General features: G+C 39.2%; 1 protein-coding gene across 4 annotated transcripts in view; it reads left to right on the top strand.

Annotated features, from left to right (window-relative positions):
- Positions 1-22,351, top strand: part of LOC110005070 (uncharacterized) — a 50,108-nt gene that overhangs the window by 11,416 nt on the left and 16,341 nt on the right. For all 4 annotated transcript variants that reach the window (XM_065960229.1, XM_065960228.1, XM_065960231.1 and 1 more), the window contains 34 exons: positions 1,051-1,181; positions 1,422-1,716; positions 1,857-1,943; positions 2,199-2,468; positions 2,842-3,048; positions 3,155-3,424; positions 3,648-3,875; positions 3,963-4,086; positions 4,181-4,374; positions 7,193-7,323; positions 7,564-7,858; positions 7,999-8,085; positions 8,341-8,610; positions 8,984-9,190; positions 9,297-9,566; positions 9,790-10,017; positions 10,105-10,228; positions 10,323-10,516; positions 13,335-13,465; positions 13,706-14,000; positions 14,141-14,227; positions 14,483-14,752; positions 15,125-15,331; positions 15,438-15,707; positions 15,931-16,158; positions 16,246-16,369; positions 16,464-16,657; positions 19,476-19,606; positions 19,847-20,141; positions 20,282-20,368; positions 20,624-20,893; positions 21,266-21,472; positions 21,579-21,848; positions 22,072-22,299. In XM_065960229.1, the coding sequence (XP_065816301.1) occupies positions 1,051-1,181; positions 1,422-1,716; positions 1,857-1,943; positions 2,199-2,468; positions 2,842-3,048; positions 3,155-3,424; positions 3,648-3,875; positions 3,963-4,086; positions 4,181-4,374; positions 7,193-7,323; positions 7,564-7,858; positions 7,999-8,085; positions 8,341-8,610; positions 8,984-9,190; positions 9,297-9,566; positions 9,790-10,017; positions 10,105-10,228; positions 10,323-10,516; positions 13,335-13,465; positions 13,706-14,000; positions 14,141-14,227; positions 14,483-14,752; positions 15,125-15,331; positions 15,438-15,707; positions 15,931-16,158; positions 16,246-16,369; positions 16,464-16,657; positions 19,476-19,606; positions 19,847-20,141; positions 20,282-20,368; positions 20,624-20,893; positions 21,266-21,472; positions 21,579-21,848; positions 22,072-22,299 (6,906 nt within the window). The remainder of the gene's footprint in view (positions 1-1,050; positions 1,182-1,421; positions 1,717-1,856; positions 1,944-2,198; positions 2,469-2,841; positions 3,049-3,154; positions 3,425-3,647; positions 3,876-3,962; positions 4,087-4,180; positions 4,375-7,192; positions 7,324-7,563; positions 7,859-7,998; positions 8,086-8,340; positions 8,611-8,983; positions 9,191-9,296; positions 9,567-9,789; positions 10,018-10,104; positions 10,229-10,322; positions 10,517-13,334; positions 13,466-13,705; positions 14,001-14,140; positions 14,228-14,482; positions 14,753-15,124; positions 15,332-15,437; positions 15,708-15,930; positions 16,159-16,245; positions 16,370-16,463; positions 16,658-19,475; positions 19,607-19,846; positions 20,142-20,281; positions 20,369-20,623; positions 20,894-21,265; positions 21,473-21,578; positions 21,849-22,071; positions 22,300-22,351) is intronic.

Below are 22,351 nucleotides of genomic sequence, written 5' to 3'. Positions count from 1 at the left end.
CCATAATTCTCTCCTGCTTTGAAACCACTTTTAACATCACCAGCACTGCTCTCTCCTGGCTCAAGTCATAGCTCTCTGACAGATATCAGTTCATCAGCATAAACCAATGCAAATCTCCCACTGCTCCTCTCTCCCAAGATCTTCCCCAAGGTTCAGTTCTTGGACCCCTGCTCTTCATCATGTACATGCTCCCCCTGGGTCACATAATCCACCGCCATGGACTTCAGTTTGACCGCTTTGCCAAATCCATAACTCCTGTCACTCACTCACTCAATCCTCACTGACTGCATCATAGAAATAAAATCCTGTCTTCAAACCAACTTTCTCAAACTCAACTGCGACCAAATCAGAAGTCATCATCATCTGCACCAAATGCATCACCAAATCCACCAACAACTTATCCCTTTCCAACGGTGGATCCACAGTGCTCCCTTCCCCCCACATCTGTAACCTCGGTGTCATCTTTGATCAAACCCTGTCCTTAGACCAACACATCAAACACATCACCAAAACAGCCTTTTTCCATCTCAGAAACATCTTATTTATAAAAGCGCTATAAATAAAAGTCTTAATTATTATTATTATTAATTTGTATTAAAAAAATGTGCAATGAAGAATTCATTTTGTAACTCATCTGTTTTGTTTTATCAAGGCTAAGAGTTAAGCATACATTAGCATAATTCATTATTTGTGGCTGAGTTGACTGAGATGGGGGGGGTGTTTTAGTTGTTTGCCAGGTGGTTTTAGGCCCTCCTCAATTCTACCTGTTTGCCACAGCACACAATTTGTTATGTGTTTTAATGTCCTGCCCCCATATCCAACACCCAGATGACTGGTGTTATAAAGAATTGAACAATAAAGGATAGTGTGCATTGGGATTAAATGCCCTGCATATAAAGATAACTCTGTATGAAGATGGGAACCAGTTGTAAAAGGAGGAGGGCAGATATGGGAGCTTTTCTTAACACATATTATTTTATCTTGGTTTATTTGTCCCTCTTCTCCTTCCACTCTGTATCTAACTCTTTTTCTTTATCTTGTAAATTACAGAGAAAGTTTCAACTTAATGAAATGCACAAGCCTGGAGATGTGGTTCTTGGTGGGCTATTTGAGGTGCACTATTCCTCTGTTTTCCCTGAGTGGACTTACACCTCAGAGCCACAATGGCCCATCTGCAAAGGGTAGGTTTCACTAACATAGCAGACGGAAAGCATCTGTGTTAATTGTGTTGTTTGATTATTGCATCAGTATAAGGACAGTGCTGTAAAACATGTTTAAAGTATAACATTGAAATTGAAATATGTTATCATCATAGTGCTTTTTGATAAATATCCAGCTAGTTTTTGCAATATTTACTTTGAATACTCTGGTTACTATTATTCATTTATTTTCGTTTTTAATCTTTATACTGTGTGTGTTAGGTTTAAAACTCTAGGGTTCAGGCATGCAATGACCATGGCCTTTGCTATTGATGAGATCAACAGGAGCTCCGATCTGTTACCTAATGTGACTCTAGGATACAGTCTGTATGACAACTGTGGTGCACTTATCATTGGATTCAGTGGTGGATTATCACTTGCCAGTGGCAGAGAAAAGCACTATGTGTTTGAGGAGAACTGTTTAGGGACCCCTCCAGTCATGGGGATAGTTGGTGATTCTGCCTCTACATTTTCCATTGCCACTTCCAATGTGCTGGGTTTATACAAAATGCCTATTGTAAGTTTCTCTGTCTTTTTTTTTGTTGGTATTTAAGTATGTTTATTTAATGTCTAAAATCACTGCATTATTTTGAAGTGAGGTATTCTTAAAATATGATTATCTTAAAAGGGTGTCAAAAATTGTATGTTCCTTTATAGGTGAGTTATTTTTCCACTTGTTCCTGCCTTAGTCATCGGCAACGGTTCCCATCCTTCTTTAGAACAATCCCAAGTGATGCTTTCCAGGTGAATCCTTTTTACCGCAATGAGAATTGCAATATTTGTCAGTTTCATTCACAGTAAGCTTGAAGAAACTGACATGACAAATAACACGAGACAATTTTTACTCAATCTTTTTTTCACATGTATGATTTTAGTGTGAAGGATATATATTCAGTTATATTAAATTGAAAATTTACTGTATGTGTATCACCAAAATTTCTGTTTATTGTGTATGTCATTTAAATGAGTTTACTGGTCTAATACAATATGTTGTATTAGGTGCGTGCAGTGATACAGATTCTGCAACACTTCAGCTGGACTTGGGTCGGCCTGCTAGTCAGTGATGGTGACTATGGACTCCATGTTGCTCGATCCTTCCAATCTGATCTGACTCAATCCAGGGGAGCTTGTCTGGCCTACTTAGAAGTTTTGCCCTGGGACAGTGACCCAGCTAAACTTAGTAGGATTGTTGATGTGATGAAGACATCCACAGCCCGTGTGGTTATGGTTTTTGCACAGGAGTTTCACATGATACATCTTATGGCAGAGGTTAGAATAAAAATACTTTATATACTATTTAAAATGCTAAGTGTTCGAAAAAATAAAAGGATTAAAAAATTTGTTTAACATTTTTGTGCAATTATGAGAGGACTAATTTCATGCAGTTGAAAGAATTATAAAAAAAACTTGAACAATTAGAATAAATGAAATCAGGTTATATAGGAAAGTTACAAAAAACTATGGAAGCCAGTTGTGAATTTCACAACGTTGAGCACTTTTAGAAAGCAAAAAAACAAAACGTTACGCATGAAAAGTAAGATATGATATGACATGTTTGATAAGTGACTGCTCCTTTACATTTCAATAGACTCTTTTAATATCTGTGCTAATGTCTCTAAACTCTAAATAATGCTACACACAGGTGCTTAGGCAGAATGTGACAGGCCTACAGTGGATAGCAAGTGAAGCCTGGACAGCATCTACTGTGCTTCAGACACCCGAACTCATGCCGTACCTGAAGGGCACGCTCGGCATTGCCATCCGTCGAGGGGAAATACCAGGACTGAAGGAGTTTTTAATACAAATACATCCTGACAAAGTAAACAATGACAGCTCTGGAACAAGCATGGTGGGAGTTCACGAACAATTTGTTTTAAAATGAATAGTTACTGATTGACTTTTATTTGCGTTATATCTGTTAATACCAATTAATTTTATGATATACTGCATTTCAGGTGAGGCAGTTTTGGGAATCCACATTTCGGTGTAAATTTGCTTCACCGAGTTGGCTGAAAGCTGGGGAAACACTCTGCAATGGAGAAGAAGACATACAAAATGTTGAGAGCGATTTTTTAGATGTTTCAAACCTCAGGCCTGAGTACAATATTTACAAAGCTGTGTATTCTCTAGCGTATGCCCTTGATGATGTGATGAAGTGTGAGCCAGGGAGAGGGCCTTTCAGTGGGCACAGCTGTGCCAATTTTCAAACTTTGGAGCCATGGCAGGTGTGATATCACTTTAAACTCTACCTTTGTTTTCATTGATAGATGCTCAATCATTTGTTACTATGTTTTGTGTTTTGTTTTATTTATTTATTTTGTATACAAATATAGAGATAGAATAAAAGGATAAAAATAAATGACAAGTTGTACATCACTGAATAGTGGGATAAACCTTGGTTTAGTTTGAGTCCTTAATACTCCCTTTGTTTCTGTTTTTCATTTGTAGCTTGTTCATTATTTACAAAAGGTTAACTTCACCACATCATTTGGTGATCAAGTTTCATTTGATGAGAATGGAGATGTGCTACCAATCTATGATGTCATCAACTGGCTGTGGCTCCCCGATGGAAAAATTAAAGTTCAAAATGTGGGTGATGTTAAGAGGTCTGATTTCAAAGGTGAAGTTCTTAAAATTGATGAAGACAAAATCTTCTGGAACTTTATTACTAAAAAGGTAATTTCTGATTATACAGATAACATTGACTGCAAATATAAGCCAGATTGAGTAATATATATTTACAAATGTATTTTTTCCACACAGCCACCTCAGTCAGTATGTAGTGAGAGCTGTCCTCCAGGTACCCGCATGGCCAGAAAGAAAGGGGAACCTGAATGCTGTTTCGACTGTGTCCCTTGTTCTGAGGGGAAAATCAGCAATACAACTGGTGGGTTTTCATGCTTAATATATTTCTGTATTGTCTTTTAGAAAATTGTTCTTTTTACAAAACAATAAGCCTCACTAACTTCACCTTTTTTCAGACTCCATAGAGTGCACAAGTTGTCCAGAGGACTTCTGGTCCAGCCCAAAGCATGACATCTGTGTGCCTAAGAAGACCGAGTTTCTCTCTTTTCATGAGCCGTTGGGTATCTGCTTGACAACTGCCTCATTGCTGGGCACATTTCTCTGTTCTGTCGTCCTGGTAATCTTCATCCATCATCGCAGCACACCCATGGTACGAGCCAACAATGCAGAACTGAGTTTCCTCCTCCTAGTGTCACTTAAACTATGTTTCCTGTGTTCACTTCTGTTTATCGGCCACCCCAGATTATGGACGTGCAAGTTGAGACATGCAGCATTTGGTATAATCTTTGTGCTTTGTGTCTCATGTATTCTGGTGAAAACTATGGTGGTTCTTGCTGTGTTCAAAGCCTCTAAGCCAGGAGGTGGAGCTGTTCTCAAGTGGTTTGGTGCCATGCAACAGAGAGGGACAGTCCTGGTTCTTACTTCTATTCAGGCAGTAATTTGCACCATCTGGATTGTCATCTCCTCACCATCTCCACATAAGAACACCAAATACTACAATGACAAGATAGTGTATGAATGTGTTGTTGGGTCCACCATTGGCTTTGTTGTCTTATTGGGTTACATTGGCTTTCTGGCAATCCTCAGCTTCCTACTTGCATTTCTGGCAAGGAATCTTCCTGACAACTTCAATGAGGCCAAACTCATCACTTTCAGTATGCTTATTTTCTGTGCTGTGTGGGTGGCCTTTGTCCCTGCTTATGTCAACTCACCAGGCAAATATGCAGATGCAGTGGAAATATTTGCCATCCTAGCCTCCAGTTTTGGCCTGTTGGTGGCACTGTTTGGACCCAAATGTTACATAATCCTGCTGAGACCAGAGAGGAACACAAAAAAAGCAATAATCGGGAGAGGAACCACCAATTTGTCAAAGTAGCAACTGTTAAACTTTCATGTGGTCTTAACCAGTTTGTATGTTGCATTTGTTCAGTAGAAATCTCCCTGAAGTCAGTTTTGCTGCTTACAACTGTGTCCTTTGTCTAATCAGAAATAAAGCATATTTGTGTGTTATTCAGATCTATGACTTGTAAATATATGCATGAAAGAAAGATCATCACGAGTTCCTTGTAGAAAGCTTACATTTTTACATTTTTCACTCATGCACTCTTGAAAATTTCCTGAAAATTTCCAGACAGCCTGAAAACAAACAAGACTTAGTTACAGTAATAATGTTACTCACCCACTCTGCTTCTTGGTTCACTTTAATTGGATAGACTACACAACAAAACAGCACCCACCATACACCCCCAAGCCTACAAAGACCACCTCCAACAACACAAAGATGCCCTCTTCCACACCTGATCCATCTACTACTCTCAACTCATACAGTCTGGCTCCAGAAGACCCAAAGCATTATTCTCCACAATGAACAAACTCCTCAACCATCTGGACTGTTCCTATTCCTTCACAGCAACAAATACACCTCCTTCCTGTCATTCTTCCAAACAGCAAAATAGACCATCTACAACAACCTGGCCCCTCCTTTCAGCTTCCCCCCCTTAACCTCTAAGGCCCTGTCTCAGTTGTCCCCTGTCTCCCCTACAGAGCTTTCAGACCTCATGGTGGGATTGAAAACTTCCACCTGCCTTCTGGACCCTGTCCCCTTGTCAAGGCCTGCCTTCCCAGCCTATCCCCACTCATTATCTCAACAGTAAACTCATCCTTTTCCACTGGCACCGTCCCACTATCCCAAAAACTTGCTGTCACAGCCATTTTGAAAAAACCTGGACTTGATCCCGACATCCCAAACCACTACAAACCCATCTTCAACCTCCCATTTCTTTCAAAACTACTGGAAGATGCTGTCGCTTCTCAACTCAAAATTCAGCTCTCTGCCTATAACCTTTATGAATCATCCTCAAACCTCAACATCCTCATCCTACTTGACCAAAGCGCAACATTCAACACCATCAACCATTCCATAATTCTCTCCTGCTTTGAAACCACTTTTAACATCACCAGCACTGCTCTCTCCTGGCTCAAGTCATAGCTCTCTGACAGATATCAGTTCATCAGCATAAACCAATGCAAATCTCCCACTGCTCCTCTCTCCCAAGATCTTCCCCAAGGTTCAGTTCTTGGACCCCTGCTCTTCATCATGTACATGCTCCCCCTGGGTCACATAATCCACCGCCATGGACTTCAGTTTGACCGCTTTGCCAAATCCATAACTCCTGTCACTCACTCACTCAATCCTCACTGACTGCATCATAGAAATAAAATCCTGTCTTCAAACCAACTTTCTCAAACTCAACTGCGACCAAATCAGAAGTCATCATCATCTGCACCAAATGCATCACCAAATCCACCAACAACTTATCCCTTTCCAACGGTGGATCCACAGTGCTCCCTTCCCCCCACATCTGTAACCTCGGTGTCATCTTTGATCAAACCCTGTCCTTAGACCAACACATCAAACACATCACCAAAACAGCCTTTTTCCATCTCAGAAACATCTTATTTATAAAAGCGCTATAAATAAAAGTCTTAATTATTATTATTATTAATTTGTATTTAAAAAATGTGCAATGAAGAATTCATTTTGTAACTCATCTGTTTTGTTTTATCAAGGCTAAGAGTTAAACATACATTAGTATAATTCATTATTTGTGGCTGAGTTGACTGAGATGGGGGGGGTGTTTTAGTTGTTTGCCAGGTGGTTTTAGGCCCTCCTCAATTCTACCTGTTTGCCACAGCACACAATTTGTTATGTGTTTTAATGTCCTGCCCCCATATCCAACACCCAGATGACTGGTGTTATAAAGAATTGAACAATAAAGGATAGTGTGCATTGGGATTAAATGCCCTGCATATAAAGATAACTCTGTATGAAGATGGGAACCAGTTGTAAAAGGAGGAGGGCAGATATGGGAGCTTTTCTTAACACATATTATTTTATCTTGGTTTATTTGTCCCTCTTCTCCTTCCACTCTGTATCTAACTCTTTTTCTTTATCTTGTAAATTACAGAGAAAGTTTCAACTTAATGAAATGCACAAGCCTGGAGATGTGGTTCTTGGTGGGCTATTTGAGGTGCACTATTCCTCTGTTTTCCCTGAGTGGACTTACACCTCAGAGCCACAATGGCCCATCTGCAAAGGGTAGGTTTCACTAACATAGCAGACGGAAAGCATCTGTGTTAATTGTGTTGTTTGATTATTGCATCAGTATAAGGACAGTGCTGTAAAACATGTTTAAAGTATAACATTGAAATTGAAATATGTTATCATCATAGTGCTTTTTGATAAATATCCAGCTAGTTTTTGCAATATTTACTTTGAATACTCTGGTTACTATTATTCATTTATTTTCGTTTTTAATCTTTATACTGTGTGTGTTAGGTTTAAAACTCTAGGGTTCAGGCATGCAATGACCATGGCCTTTGCTATTGATGAGATCAACAGGAGCTCCGATCTGTTACCTAATGTGACTCTAGGATACAGTCTGTATGACAACTGTGGTGCACTTATCATTGGATTCAGTGGTGGATTATCACTTGCCAGTGGCAGAGAAAAGCACTATGTGTTTGAGGAGAACTGTTTAGGGACCCCTCCAGTCATGGGGATAGTTGGTGATTCTGCCTCTACATTTTCCATTGCCACTTCCAATGTGCTGGGTTTATACAAAATGCCTATTGTAAGTTTCTCTGTCTTTTTTTTTGTTGGTATTTAAGTATGTTTATTTAATGTCTAAAATCACTGCATTATTTTGAAGTGAGGTATTCTTAATATATGATTATCTTAAAAGGGTGTCAAAAATTGTATGTTCCTTTATAGGTGAGTTATTTTTCCACTTGTTCCTGCCTTAGTCATCGGCAACGGTTCCCATCCTTCTTTAGAACAATCCCAAGTGATGCTTTCCAGGTGAATCCTTTTTACCGCAATGAGAATTGCAATATTTGTCAGTTTCATTCACAGTAAGCTTGAAGAAACTGACATGACAAATAACACGAGACAATTTTTACTCAATCTTTTTTTCACATGTATGATTTTAGTGTGAAGGATATATATTCAGTTATATTAAATTGAAAATTTACTGTATGTGTATCACCAAAATTTCTGTTTATTGTGTATGTCATTTAAATGAGTTTACTGGTCTAATACAATATGTTGTATTAGGTGCGTGCAGTGATACAGATTCTGCAACACTTCAGCTGGACTTGGGTCGGCCTGCTAGTCAGTGATGGTGACTATGGACTCCATGTTGCTCGATCCTTCCAATCTGATCTGACTCAATCCAGTGGAGCTTGTCTGGCCTACTTAGAAGTTTTGCCCTGGGACAGTGACCCAGCTAAACTTAGTAGGATTGTTGATGTGATGAAGACATCCACAGCCCGTGTGGTTATGGTTTTTGCACAGGAGTTTCACATGATACATCTTATGGCAGAGGTTAGAATAAAAATACTTTATATACTATTTAAAATGCTAAGTGTTCGAAAAAATAAAAGGATTAAAAAATTTGTTTAACATTTTTGTGCAATTATGAGAGGACTAATTTCATGCAGTTGAAAGAATTATAAAAAAAACTTGAACAATTAGAATAAATGAAATCAGGTTATATAGGAAAGTTACAAAAAACTATGGAAGCCAGTTGTGAATTTCACAACGTTGAGCACTTTTAGAAAGCAAAAAAACAAAACGTTACGCATGAAAAGTAAGATATGATATGACATGTTTGATAAGTGACTGCTCCTTTACATTTCAATAGACTCTTTTAATATCTGTGCTAATGTCTCTAAACTCTAAATAATGCTACACACAGGTGCTTAGGCAGAATGTGACAGGCCTACAGTGGATAGCAAGTGAAGCCTGGACAGCATCTACTGTGCTTCAGACACCCGAACTCATGCCGTACCTGAAGGGCACGCTCGGCATTGCCATCCGTCGAGGGGAAATACCAGGACTGAAGGAGTTTTTAATACAAATACATCCTGACAAAGTAAACAATGACAGCTCTGGAACAAGCATGGTGGGAGTTCACGAACAATTTGTTTTAAAATGAATAGTTACTGATTGACTTTTATTTGCGTTATATCTGTTAATACCAATTAATTTTATGATATACTGCATTTCAGGTGAGGCAGTTTTGGGAATCCACATTTCGGTGTAAATTTGCTTCACCGGGTTGGCTGAAAGCTGGGGAAACACTCTGCAATGGAGAAGAAGACATACAAAATGTTGAGAGCGATTTTTTAGATGTTTCAAACCTCAGGCCTGAGTACAATATTTACAAAGCTGTGTATTCTCTAGCGTATGCCCTTGATGATGTGATGAAGTGTGAGCCAGGGAGAGGGCCTTTCAGTGGGCACAGCTGTGCCAATTTTCAAACTTTGGAGCCATGGCAGGTGTGATATCACTTTAAACTCTACCTTTGTTTTCATTGATAGATGCTCAATCATTTGTTACTATGTTTTGTGTTTTGTTTTATTTATTTATTTTGTATACAAATATAGAGATAGAATAAAAGGATAAAAATAAATGACAAGTTGTACATCACTGAATAGTGGGATAAACCTTGGTTTAGTTTGAGTCCTTAATACTCCCTTTGTTTCTGTTTTTCATTTGTAGCTTGTTCATTATTTACAAAAGGTTAACTTCACCACATCATTTGGTGATCAAGTTTCATTTGATGAGAATGGAGATGTGCTACCAATCTATGATGTCATCAACTGGCTGTGGCTCCCCGATGGAAAAATTAAAGTTCAAAATGTGGGTGATGTTAAGAGGTCTGATTTCAAAGGTGAAGTTCTTAAAATTGATGAAGACAAAATCTTCTGGAACTTTATTACTAAAAAGGTAATTTCTGATTATACAGATAACATTGACTGCAAATATAAGCCAGATTGAGTAATATATATTTACAAATGTATTTTTTCCACACAGCCACCTCAGTCAGTATGTAGTGAGAGCTGTCCTCCAGGTACCCGCATGGCCAGAAAGAAAGGGGAACCTGAATGCTGTTTCGACTGTGTCCCTTGTTCTGAGGGGAAAATCAGCAATACAACTGGTGGGTTTTCATGCTTAATATATTTCTGTATTGTCTTTTAGAAAATTGTTCTTTTTACAAAACAATAAGCCTCACTAACTTCACCTTTTTTCAGACTCCATAGAGTGCACAAGTTGTCCAGAGGACTTCTGGTCCAGCCCAAAGCATGACATCTGTGTGCCTAAGAAGACCGAGTTTCTCTCTTTTCATGAGCCGTTGGGTATCTGCTTGACAACTGCCTCATTGCTGGGCACATTTCTCTGTTCTGTCGTCCTGGTAATCTTCATCCATCATCGCAGCACACCCATGGTACGAGCCAACAATGCAGAACTGAGTTTCCTCCTCCTAGTGTCACTTAAACTATGTTTCCTGTGTTCACTTCTGTTTATCGGCCACCCCAGATTATGGACGTGCAAGTTGAGACATGCAGCATTTGGTATAATCTTTGTGCTTTGTGTCTCATGTATTCTGGTGAAAACTATGGTGGTTCTTGCTGTGTTCAAAGCCTCTAAGCCAGGAGGTGGAGCTGTTCTCAAGTGGTTTGGTGCCATGCAACAGAGAGGGACAGTCCTGGTTCTTACTTCTATTCAGGCAGTAATTTGCACCATCTGGATTGTCATCTCCTCACCATCTCCACATAAGAACACCAAATACTACAATGACAAGATAGTGTATGAATGTGTTGTTGGGTCCACCATTGGCTTTGTTGTCTTATTGGGTTACATTGGCTTTCTGGCAATCCTCAGCTTCCTACTTGCATTTCTGGCAAGGAATCTTCCTGACAACTTCAATGAGGCCAAACTCATCACTTTCAGTATGCTTATTTTCTGTGCTGTGTGGGTGGCCTTTGTCCCTGCTTATGTCAACTCACCAGGCAAATATGCAGATGCAGTGGAAATATTTGCCATCCTAGCCTCCAGTTTTGGCCTGTTGGTGGCACTGTTTGGACCCAAATGTTACATAATCCTGCTGAGACCAGAGAGGAACACAAAAAAAGCAATAATCGGGAGAGGAACCACCAATTTGTCAAAGTAGCAACTGTTAAACTTTCATGTGGTCTTAACCAGTTTGTATGTTGCATTTGTTCAGTAGAAATCTCCCTGAAGTCAGTTTTGCTGCTTACAACTGTGTCCTTTGTCTAATCAGAAATAAAGCATATTTGTGTGTTATTCAGATCTATGACTTGTAAATATATGCATGAAAGAAAGATCATCACGAGTTCCTTGTAGAAAGCTTACATTTTTACATTTTTCACTCATGCACTCTTGAAAATTTCCTGAAAATTTCCAGACAGCCTGAAAACAAACAAGACTTAGTTACAGTAATAATGTTACTCACCCACTCTGCTTCTTGGTTCACTTTAATTGGATAGACTACACAACAAAACAGCACCCACCATACACCCCCAAGCCTACAAAGACCACCTCCAACAACACAAAGATGCCCTCTTCCACACCTGATCCATCTACTACTCTCAACTCATACAGTCTGGCTCCAGAAGACCCAAAGCATTATTCTCCACAATGAACAAACTCCTCAACCATCTGGACTGTTCCTATTCCTTCACAGCAACAAATACACCTCCTTCCTGTCATTCTTCCAAACAGCAAAATAGACCATCTACAACAACCTGGCCCCTCCTTTCAGCTTCCCCCCCTTAACCTCTAAGGCCCTGTCTCAGTTGTCCCCTGTCTCCCCTACAGAGCTTTCAGACCTCATGGTGGGATTGAAAACTTCCACCTGCCTTCTGGACCCTGTCCCCTTGTCAAGGCCTGCCTTCCCAGCCTATCCCCACTCATTATCTCAACAGTAAACTCATCCTTTTCCACTGGCACCGTCCCACTATCCCAAAAACTTGCTGTCACAGCCATTTTGAAAAAACCTGGACTTGATCCCGACATCCCAAACCACTACAAACCCATCTTCAACCTCCCATTTCTTTCAAAACTACTGGAAGATGCTGTCGCTTCTCAACTCAAAATTCAGCTCTCTGCCTATAACCTTTATGAATCATCCTCAAACCTCAACATCCTCATCCTACTTGACCAAAGCGCAACATTCAACACCATCAACCATTCCATAATTCTCTCCTGCTTTGAAACCACTTTTAACATCACCAGCACTGCTCTCTCCTGGCTCAAGTCATAGCTCTCTGACAGATATCAGTTCATCAGCATAAACCAATGCAAATCTCCCACTGCTCCTCTCTCCCAAGATCTTCCCCAAGGTTCAGTTCTTGGACCCCTGCTCTTCATCATGTACATGCTCCCCCTGGGTCACATAATCCACCGCCATGGACTTCAGTTTGACCGCTTTGCCAAATCCATAACTCCTGTCACTCACTCACTCAATCCTCACTGACTGCATCATAGAAATAAAATCCTGTCTTCAAACCAACTTTCTCAAACTCAACTGCGACCAAATCAGAAGTCATCATCATCTGCACCAAATGCATCACCAAATCCACCAACAACTTATCCCTTTCCAACGGTGGATCCACAGTGCTCCCTTCCCCCCACATCTGTAACCTCGGTGTCATCTTTGATCAAACCCTGTCCTTAGACCAACACATCAAACACATCACCAAAACAGCCTTTTTCCATCTCAGAAACATCTTATTTATAAAAGCGCTATAAATAAAAGTCTTAATTATTATTATTATTAATTTGTATTTAAAAAATGTGCAATGAAGAATTCATTTTGTAACTCATCTGTTTTGTTTTATCAAGGCTAAGAGTTAAACATACATTAGCATAATTCATTATTTGTGGCTGAGTTGACTGAGATGGGGGGGGTGTTTTAGTTGTTTGCCAGGTGGTTTTAGGCCCTCCTCAATTCTACCTGTTTGCCACAGCACACAATTTGTTATGTGTTTTAATGTCCTGCCCCCATATCCAACACCCAGATGACTGGTGTTATAAAGAATTGAACAATAAAGGATAGTGTGCATTGGGATTAAATGCCCTGCATATAAAGATAACTCTGTATGAAGATGGGAACCAGTTGTAAAAGGAGGAGGGCAGATATGGGAGCTTTTCTTAACACATATTATTTTATCTTGGTTTATTTGTCCCTCTTCTCCTTCCACTCTGTATCTAACTCTTTTTCTTTATCTTGTAAATTACAGAGAAAGTTTCAACTTAATGAAATGCACAAGCCTGGAGATGTGGTTCTTGGTGGGCTATTTGAGGTGCACTATTCCTCTGTTTTCCCTGAGTGGACTTACACCTCAGAGCCACAATGGCCCATCTGCAAAGGGTAGGTTTCACTAACATAGCAGACGGAAAGCATCTGTGTTAATTGTGTTGTTTGATTATTGCATCAGTATAAGGACAGTGCTGTAAAACATGTTTAAAGTATAACATTGAAATTGAAATATGTTATCATCATAGTGCTTTTTGATAAATATCCAGCTAGTTTTTGCAATATTTACTTTGAATACTCTGGTTACTATTATTCATTTATTTTCGTTTTTAATCTTTATACTGTGTGTGTTAGGTTTAAAACTCTAGGGTTCAGGCATGCAATGACCATGGCCTTTGCTATTGATGAGATCAACAGGAGCTCCGATCTGTTACCTAATGTGACTCTAGGATACAGTCTGTATGACAACTGTGGTGCACTTATCATTGGATTCAGTGGTGGATTATCACTTGCCAGTGGCAGAGAAAAGCACTATGTGTTTGAGGAGAACTGTTTAGGGACCCCTCCAGTCATGGGGATAGTTGGTGATTCTGCCTCTACATTTTCCATTGCCACTTCCAATGTGCTGGGTTTATACAAAATGCCTATTGTAAGTTTCTCTGTCTTTTTTTTTGTTGGTATTTAAGTATGTTTATTTAATGTCTAAAATCACTGCATTATTTTGAAGTGAGGTATTCTTAATATATGATTATCTTAAAAGGGTGTCAAAAATTGTATGTTCCTTTATAGGTGAGTTATTTTTCCACTTGTTCCTGCCTTAGTCATCGGCAACGGTTCCCATCCTTCTTTAGAACAATCCCAAGTGATGCTTTCCAGGTGAATCCTTTTTACCGCAATGAGAATTGCAATATTTGTCAGTTTCATTCACAGTAAGCTTGAAGAAACTGACATGACAAATAACACGAGACAATTTTTACTCAATCTTTTTTTCACATGTATGATTTTAGTGTGAAGGATATATATTCAGTTATATTAAATTGAAAATTTACTGTATGTGTATCACCAAAATTACTGTTTATTGTGTATGTCATTTAAATGAGTTTACTGGTCTAATACAATATGTTGTATTAGGTGCGTGCAGTGATACAGATTCTGCAACACTTCAGCTGGACTTGGGTCGGCCTGCTAGTCAGTGATGGTGACTATGGACTCCATGTTGCTCGATCCTTCCAATCTGATCTGACTCAATCCAGTGGAGCTTGTCTGGCCTACTTAGAAGTTTTGCCCTGGGACAGTGACCCAGCTAAACTTAGTAGGATTGTTGATGTGATGAAGACATCCACAGCCCGTGTGGTTATGGTTTTTGCACAGGAGTTTCACATGATACATCTTATGGCAGAGGTTAGAATAAAAATACTTTATATACTATTTAAAATGCTAAGTGTTCGAAAAAATAAAAGGATTAAAAAATTTGTTTAACATTTTTGTGCAATTATGAGAGGACTAATTTCATGCAGTTGAAAGAATTATAAAAAAACTTGAACAATTAGAATAAATGAAATCAGGTTATATAGGAAAGTTACAAAAAACTATGGAAGCCAGTTGTGAATTTCACAACGTTGAGCACTTTTAGAAAGCAAAAAAACAAAACGTTACGCATGAAAAGTAAGATATGATATGACATGTTTGATAAGTGACTGCTCCTTTACATTTCAATAGACTCTTTTAATATCTGTGCTAATGTCTCTAAACTCTAAATAATGCTACACACAGGTGCTTAGGCAGAATGTGACAGGCCTACAGTGGATAGCAAGTGAAGCCTGGACAGCATCTACTGTGCTTCAGACACCCGAACTCATGCCGTACCTGAAGGGCACGCTCGGCATTGCCATCCGTCGAGGGGAAATACCAGGACTGAAGGAGTTTTTAATACAAATACATCCTGACAAAGTAAACAATGACAGCTCTGGAACAAGCATGGTGGGAGTTCACGAACAATTTGTTTTAAAATGAATAGTTACTGATTGACTTTTATTTGCGTTATATCTGTTAATACCAATTAATTTTATGATATACTGCATTTCAGGTGAGGCAGTTTTGGGAATCCACATTTCGGTGTAAATTTGCTTCACCGAGTTGGCTGAAAGCTGGGGAAACACTCTGCAATGGAGAAGAAGACATACAAAATGTTGAGAGCGATTTTTTAGATGTTTCAAACCTCAGGCCTGAGTACAATATTTACAAAGCTGTGTATTCTCTAGCGTATGCCCTTGATGATGTGATGAAGTGTGAGCCAGGGAGAGGGCCTTTCAGTGGGCACAGCTGTGCCAATTTTCAAACTTTGGAGCCATGGCAGGTGTGATATCACTTTAAACTCTACCTTTGTTTTCATTGATAGATGCTCAATCATTTGTTACTATGTTTTGTGTTTTGTTTTATTTATTTATTTTGTATACAAATATAGAGATAGAATAAAAGGATAAAAATAAATGACAAGTTGTACATCACTGAATAGTGGGATAAACCTTGGTTTAGTTTGAGTCCTTAATACTCCCTTTGTTTCTGTTTTTCATTTGTAGCTTGTTCATTATTTACAAAAGGTTAACTTCACCACATCATTTGGTGATCAAGTTTCATTTGATGAGAATGGAGATGTGCTACCAATCTATGATGTCATCAACTGGCTGTGGCTCCCCGATGGAAAAATTAAAGTTCAAAATGTGGGTGATGTTAAGAGGTCTGATTTCAAAGGTGAAGTTCTTAAAATTGATGAAGACAAAATCTTCTGGAACTTTATTACTAAAAAGGTAATTTCTGATTATACAGATAACATTGACTGCAAATATAAGCCAGATTGAGTAATATATATTTACAAATGTATTTTTTCCACACAGCCACCTCAGTCAGTATGTAGTGAGAGCTGTCCTCCAGGTACCCGCATGGCCAGAAAGAAAGGGGAACCTGAATGCTGTTTCGACTGTGTCCCTTGTTCTGAGGGGAAAATCAGCAATACAACTGGTGGGTTTTCATGCTTAATATATTTCTGTATTGTCTTTTAGAAAATTGTTCTTTTTACAAAACAATAAGCCTCACTAACTTCCCCTTTTTTCAGACTCCATAGAGTGCACAAGTTGTCCAGAGGACTTCTGGTCCAGCCCAAAGCATGACATCTGTGTGCCTAAGAAGACCGAGTTTCTCTCTTTTCATGAGCCGTTGGGTATCTGCTTGACAACTGCCTCATTGCTGGGCACATTTCTCTGTTCTGTCGTCCTGGTAATCTTCATCCATCATCGCAGCACACCCATGGTACGAGCCAACAATGCAGAACTGAGTTTCCTCCTCCTAGTGTCACTTAAACTATGTTTCCTGTGTTCACTTCTGTTTATCGGCCACCCCAGATTATGGACGTGCAAGTTGAGACATGCAGCATTTGGTATAATCTTTGTGCTTTGTGTCTCATGTATTCTGGTGAAAACTATGGTGGTTCTTGCTGTGTTCAAAGCCTCTAAGCCAGGAGGTGGAGCTGTTCTCAAGTGGTTTGGTGCCATGCAACAGAGAGGGACAGTCCTGGTTCTTACTTCTATTCAGGCAGTAATTTGCACCATCTGGATTGTCATCTCCTCACCATCTCCACATAAGAACACCAAATACTACAATGACAAGATAGTGTATGAATGTGTTGTTGGGTCCACCATTGGCTTTGTTGTCTTATTGGGTTACATTGGCTTTCTGGCAATCCTCAGCTTCCTACTTGCATTTCTGGCAAGGAATCTTCCTGACAACTTCAATGAGGCCAAACTCATCACTTTCAGTATGCTTATTTTCTGTGCTGTGTGGGTGGCCTTTGTCCCTGCTTATGTCAACTCACCAGGCAAATATGCAGATGCAGTGGAAATATTTGCCATCCTAGCCTCCAGTTTTGGCCTGTTGGTGGCACTGTTTGGACCCAAATGTTACATAATCCTGCTGAGACCAGAGAGGAACACAAAAAAAGCAATAATCGGGAGAGGAACCACCAATTTGTCAAAGTAGCAACTGTTAAACTTTCATGTGGTCTTAACCAGTTTGTATGTTGCATTTGTTCAGTAGAAATCTCCCTGAAGTCAGTTTTGCTGCTTACAACTGTGTCCTTTGTCTAATCAGAAATAAAGCATATTTGTGTGTTATTCAGATCTATGACTTGTAAATATATGCATGAAAGAAAGATCATCACGAGTTCCTTGTAGAAAGCTTACATTTTTACATTTTTCACTCATGCACTCTTGAAAATTTCCTGAAAATTTCCAGACAGCCTGAAAACAAACAAGACTTAGTTACAGTAATAATGTTACTCACCCACTCTGCTTCTTGGTTCACTTTAATTGGATAGACTACACAACAAAACAGCACCCACCATACACCCCCAAGCCTACAAAGACCACCTCCAACAACACAAAGATGCCCTCTTCCACACCTGATCCATCTACTACTCTCAACTCATACAGTCTGGCTCCAGAAGACCCAAAGCATTATTCTCCACAATGAACAAACTCCTCAACCATCTGGACTGTTCCTATTCCTTCACAGCAACAAATACACCTCCTTCCTGTCATTCTTCCAAACAGCAAAATAGACCATCTACAACAACCTGGCCCCTCCTTTCAGCTTCCCCCCCTTAACCTCTAAGGCCCTGTCTCAGTTGTCCCCTGTCTCCCCTACAGAGCTTTCAGACCTCATGGTGGGATTGAAAACTTCCACCTGCCTTCTGGACCCTGTCCCCTTGTCAAGGCCTGCCTTCCCAGCCTATCCCCACTCATTATCTCAACAGTAAACTCATCCTTTTCCACTGGCACCGTCCCACTATCCCAAAAACTTGCTGTCACAGCCATTTTGAAAAAACCTGGACTTGATCCCGACATCCCAAACCACTACAAACCCATCTTCAACCTCCCATTTCTTTCAAAACTACTGGAAGATGCTGTCGCTTCTCAACTCAAAATTCAGCTCTCTGCCTATAACCTTTATGAATCATCCTCAAACCTCAACATCCTCATCCTACTTGACCAAAGCGCAACATTCAACACCATCAACCATTCCATAATTCTCTCCTGCTTTGAAACCACTTTTAACATCACCAGCACTGCTCTCTCCTGGCTCAAGTCATAGCTCTCTGACAGATATCAGTTCATCAGCATAAACCAATGCAAATCTCCCACTGCTCCTCTCTCCCAAGATCTTCCCCAAGGTTCAGTTCTTGGACCCCTGCTCTTCATCATGTACATGCTCCCCCTGGGTCACATAATCCACCGCCATGGACTTCAGTTTGACCGCTTTGCCAAATCCATAACTCCTGTCACTCACTCACTCAATCCTCACTGACTGCATCATAGAAATAAAATCCTGTCTTCAAACCAACTTTCTCAAACTCAACTGCGACCAAATCAGAAGTCATCATCATCTGCACCAAATGCATCACCAAATCCACCAACAACTTATCCCTTTCCAACGGTGGATCCACAGTGCTCCCTTCCCCCCACATCTGTAACCTCGGTGTCATCTTTGATCAAACCCTGTCCTTAGACCAACACATCAAACACATCACCAAAACAGCCTTTTTCCATCTCAGAAACATCTTATTTATAAAAGCGCTATAAATAAAAGTCTTAATTATTATTATTATTAATTTGTATTTAAAAAATGTGCAATGAAGAATTCATTTTGTAACTCATCTGTTTTGTTTTATCAAGGCTAAGAGTTAAACATACATTAGCATAATTCATTATTTGTGGCTGAGTTGACTGAGATGGGGGGGGTGTTTTAGTTGTTTGCCAGGTGGTTTTAGGCCCTCCTCAATTCTACCTGTTTGCCACAGCACACAATTTGTTATGTGTTTTAATGTCCTGCCCCCATATCCAACACCCAGATGACTGGTGTTATAAAGAATTGAACAATAAAGGATAGTGTGCATTGGGATTAAATGCCCTGCATATAAAGATAACTCTGTATGAAGATGGGAACCAGTTGTAAAAGGAGGAGGGCAGATATGGGAGCTTTTCTTAACACATATTATTTTATCTTGGTTTATTTGTCCCTCTTCTCCTTCCACTCTGTATCTAACTCTTTTTCTTTATCTTGTAAATTACAGAGAAAGTTTCAACTTAATGAAATGCACAAGCCTGGAGATGTGGTTCTTGGTGGGCTATTTGAGGTGCACTATTCCTCTGTTTTCCCTGAGTGGACTTACACCTCAGAGCCACAATGGCCCATCTGCAAAGGGTAGGTTTCACTAACATAGCAGACGGAAAGCATCTGTGTTAATTGTGTTGTTTGATTATTGCATCAGTATAAGGACAGTGCTGTAAAACATGTTTAAAGTATAACATTGAAATTGAAATATGTTATCATCATAGTGCTTTTTGATAAATATCCAGCTAGTTTTTGCAATATTTACTTTGAATACTCTGGTTACTATTATTCATTTATTTTCGTTTTTAATCTTTATACTGTGTGTGTTAGGTTTAAAACTCTAGGGTTCAGGCATGCAATGACCATGGCCTTTGCTATTGATGAGATCAACAGGAGCTCCGATCTGTTACCTAATGTGACTCTAGGATACAGTCTGTATGACAACTGTGGTGCACTTATCATTGGATTCAGTGGTGGATTATCACTTGCCAGTGGCAGAGAAAAGCACTATGTGTTTGAGGAGAACTGTTTAGGGACCCCTCCAGTCATGGGGATAGTTGGTGATTCTGCCTCTACATTTTCCATTGCCACTTCCAATGTGCTGGGTTTATACAAAATGCCTATTGTAAGTTTCTCTGTCTTTTTTTTTGTTGGTATTTAAGTATGTTTATTTAATGTCTAAAATCACTGCATTATTTTGAAGTGAGGTATTCTTAATATATGATTATCTTAAAAGGGTGTCAAAAATTGTATGTTCCTTTATAGGTGAGTTATTTTTCCACTTGTTCCTGCCTTAGTCATCGGCAACGGTTCCCATCCTTCTTTAGAACAATCCCAAGTGATGCTTTCCAGGTGAATCCTTTTTACCGCAATGAGAATTGCAATATTTGTCAGTTTCATTCACAGTAAGCTTGAAGAAACTGACATGACAAATAACACGAGACAATTTTTACTCAATCTTTTTTTCACATGTATGATTTTAGTGTGAAGGATATATATTCAGTTATATTAAATTGAAAATTTACTGTATGTGTATCACCAAAATTACTGTTTATTGTGTATGTCATTTAAATGAGTTTACTGGTCTAATACAATATGTTGTATTAGGTGCGTGCAGTGATACAGATTCTGCAACACTTCAGCTGGACTTGGGTCGGCCTGCTAGTCAGTGATGGTGACTATGGACTCCATGTTGCTCGATCCTTCCAATCTGATCTGACTCAATCCAGTGGAGCTTGTCTGGCCTACTTAGAAGTTTTGCCCTGGGACAGTGACCCAGCTAAACTTAGTAGGATTGTTGATGTGATGAAGACATCCACAGCCCGTGTGGTTATGGTTTTTGCACAGGAGTTTCACATGATACATCTTATGGCAGAGGTTAGAATAAAAATACTTTATATACTATTTAAAATGCTAAGTGTTCGAAAAAATAAAAGGATTAAAAAATTTGTTTAACATTTTTGTGCAATTATGAGAGGACTAATTTCATGCAGTTGAAAGAATTATAAAAAAACTTGAACAATTAGAATAAATGAAATCAGGTTATATAGGAAAGTTACAAAAAACTATGGAAGCCAGTTGTGAATTTCACAACGTTGAGCACTTTTAGAAAGCAAAAAAACAAAACGTTACGCATGAAAAGTAAGATATGATATGACATGTTTGATAAGTGACTGCTCCTTTACATTTCAATAGACTCTTTTAATATCTGTGCTAATGTCTCTAAACTCTAAATAATGCTACACACAGGTGCTTAGGCAGAATGTGACAGGCCTACAGTGGATAGCAAGTGAAGCCTGGACAGCATCTACTGTGCTTCAGACACCCGAACTCATGCCGTACCTGAAGGGCACGCTCGGCATTGCCATCCGTCGAGGGGAAATACCAGGACTGAAGGAGTTTTTAATACAAATACATCCTGACAAAGTAAACAATGACAGCTCTGGAACAAGCATGGTGGGAGTTCACGAACAATTTGTTTTAAAATGAATAGTTACTGATTGACTTTTATTTGCGTTATATCTGTTAATACCAATTAATTTTATGATATACTGCATTTCAGGTGAGGCAGTTTTGGGAATCCACATTTCGGTGTAAATTTGCTTCACCGAGTTGGCTGAAAGCTGGGGAAACACTCTGCAATGGAGAAGAAGACATACAAAATGTTGAGAGCGATTTTTTAGATGTTTCAAACCTCAGGCCTGAGTACAATATTTACAAAGCTGTGTATTCTCTAGCGTATGCCCTTGATGATGTGATGAAGTGTGAGCCAGGGAGAGGGCCTTTCAGTGGGCACAGCTGTGCCAATTTTCAAACTTTGGAGCCATGGCAGGTGTGATATCACTTTAAACTCTACCTTTGTTTTCATTGATAGATGCTCAATCATTTGTTACTATGTTTTGTGTTTTGTTTTATTTATTTATTTTGTATACAAATATAGAGATAGAATAAAAGGATAAAAATAAATGACAAGTTGTACATCACTGAATAGTGGGATAAACCTTGGTTTAGTTTGAGTCCTTAATACTCCCTTTGTTTCTGTTTTTCATTTGTAGCTTGTTCATTATTTACAAAAGGTTAACTTCACCACATCATTTGGTGATCAAGTTTCATTTGATGAGAATGGAGATGTGCTACCAATCTATGATGTCATCAACTGGCTGTGGCTCCCCGATGGAAAAATTAAAGTTCAAAATGTGGGTGATGTTAAGAGGTCTGATTTCAAAGGTGAAGTTCTTAAAATTGATGAAGACAAAATCTTCTGGAACTTTATTACTAAAAAGGTAATTTCTGATTATACAGATAACATTGACTGCAAATATAAGCCAGATTGAG

This window comes from Labrus bergylta, chromosome 11, assembly GCF_963930695.1.
Source record: "Labrus bergylta chromosome 11, fLabBer1.1, whole genome shotgun sequence".
Lineage (NCBI taxonomy): Eukaryota > Metazoa > Chordata > Actinopteri > Labriformes > Labridae > Labrus > Labrus bergylta.
Note: the sequence above shows the minus strand (reverse complement) of the source record. Positions and strands in the feature narration are given on the sequence as shown.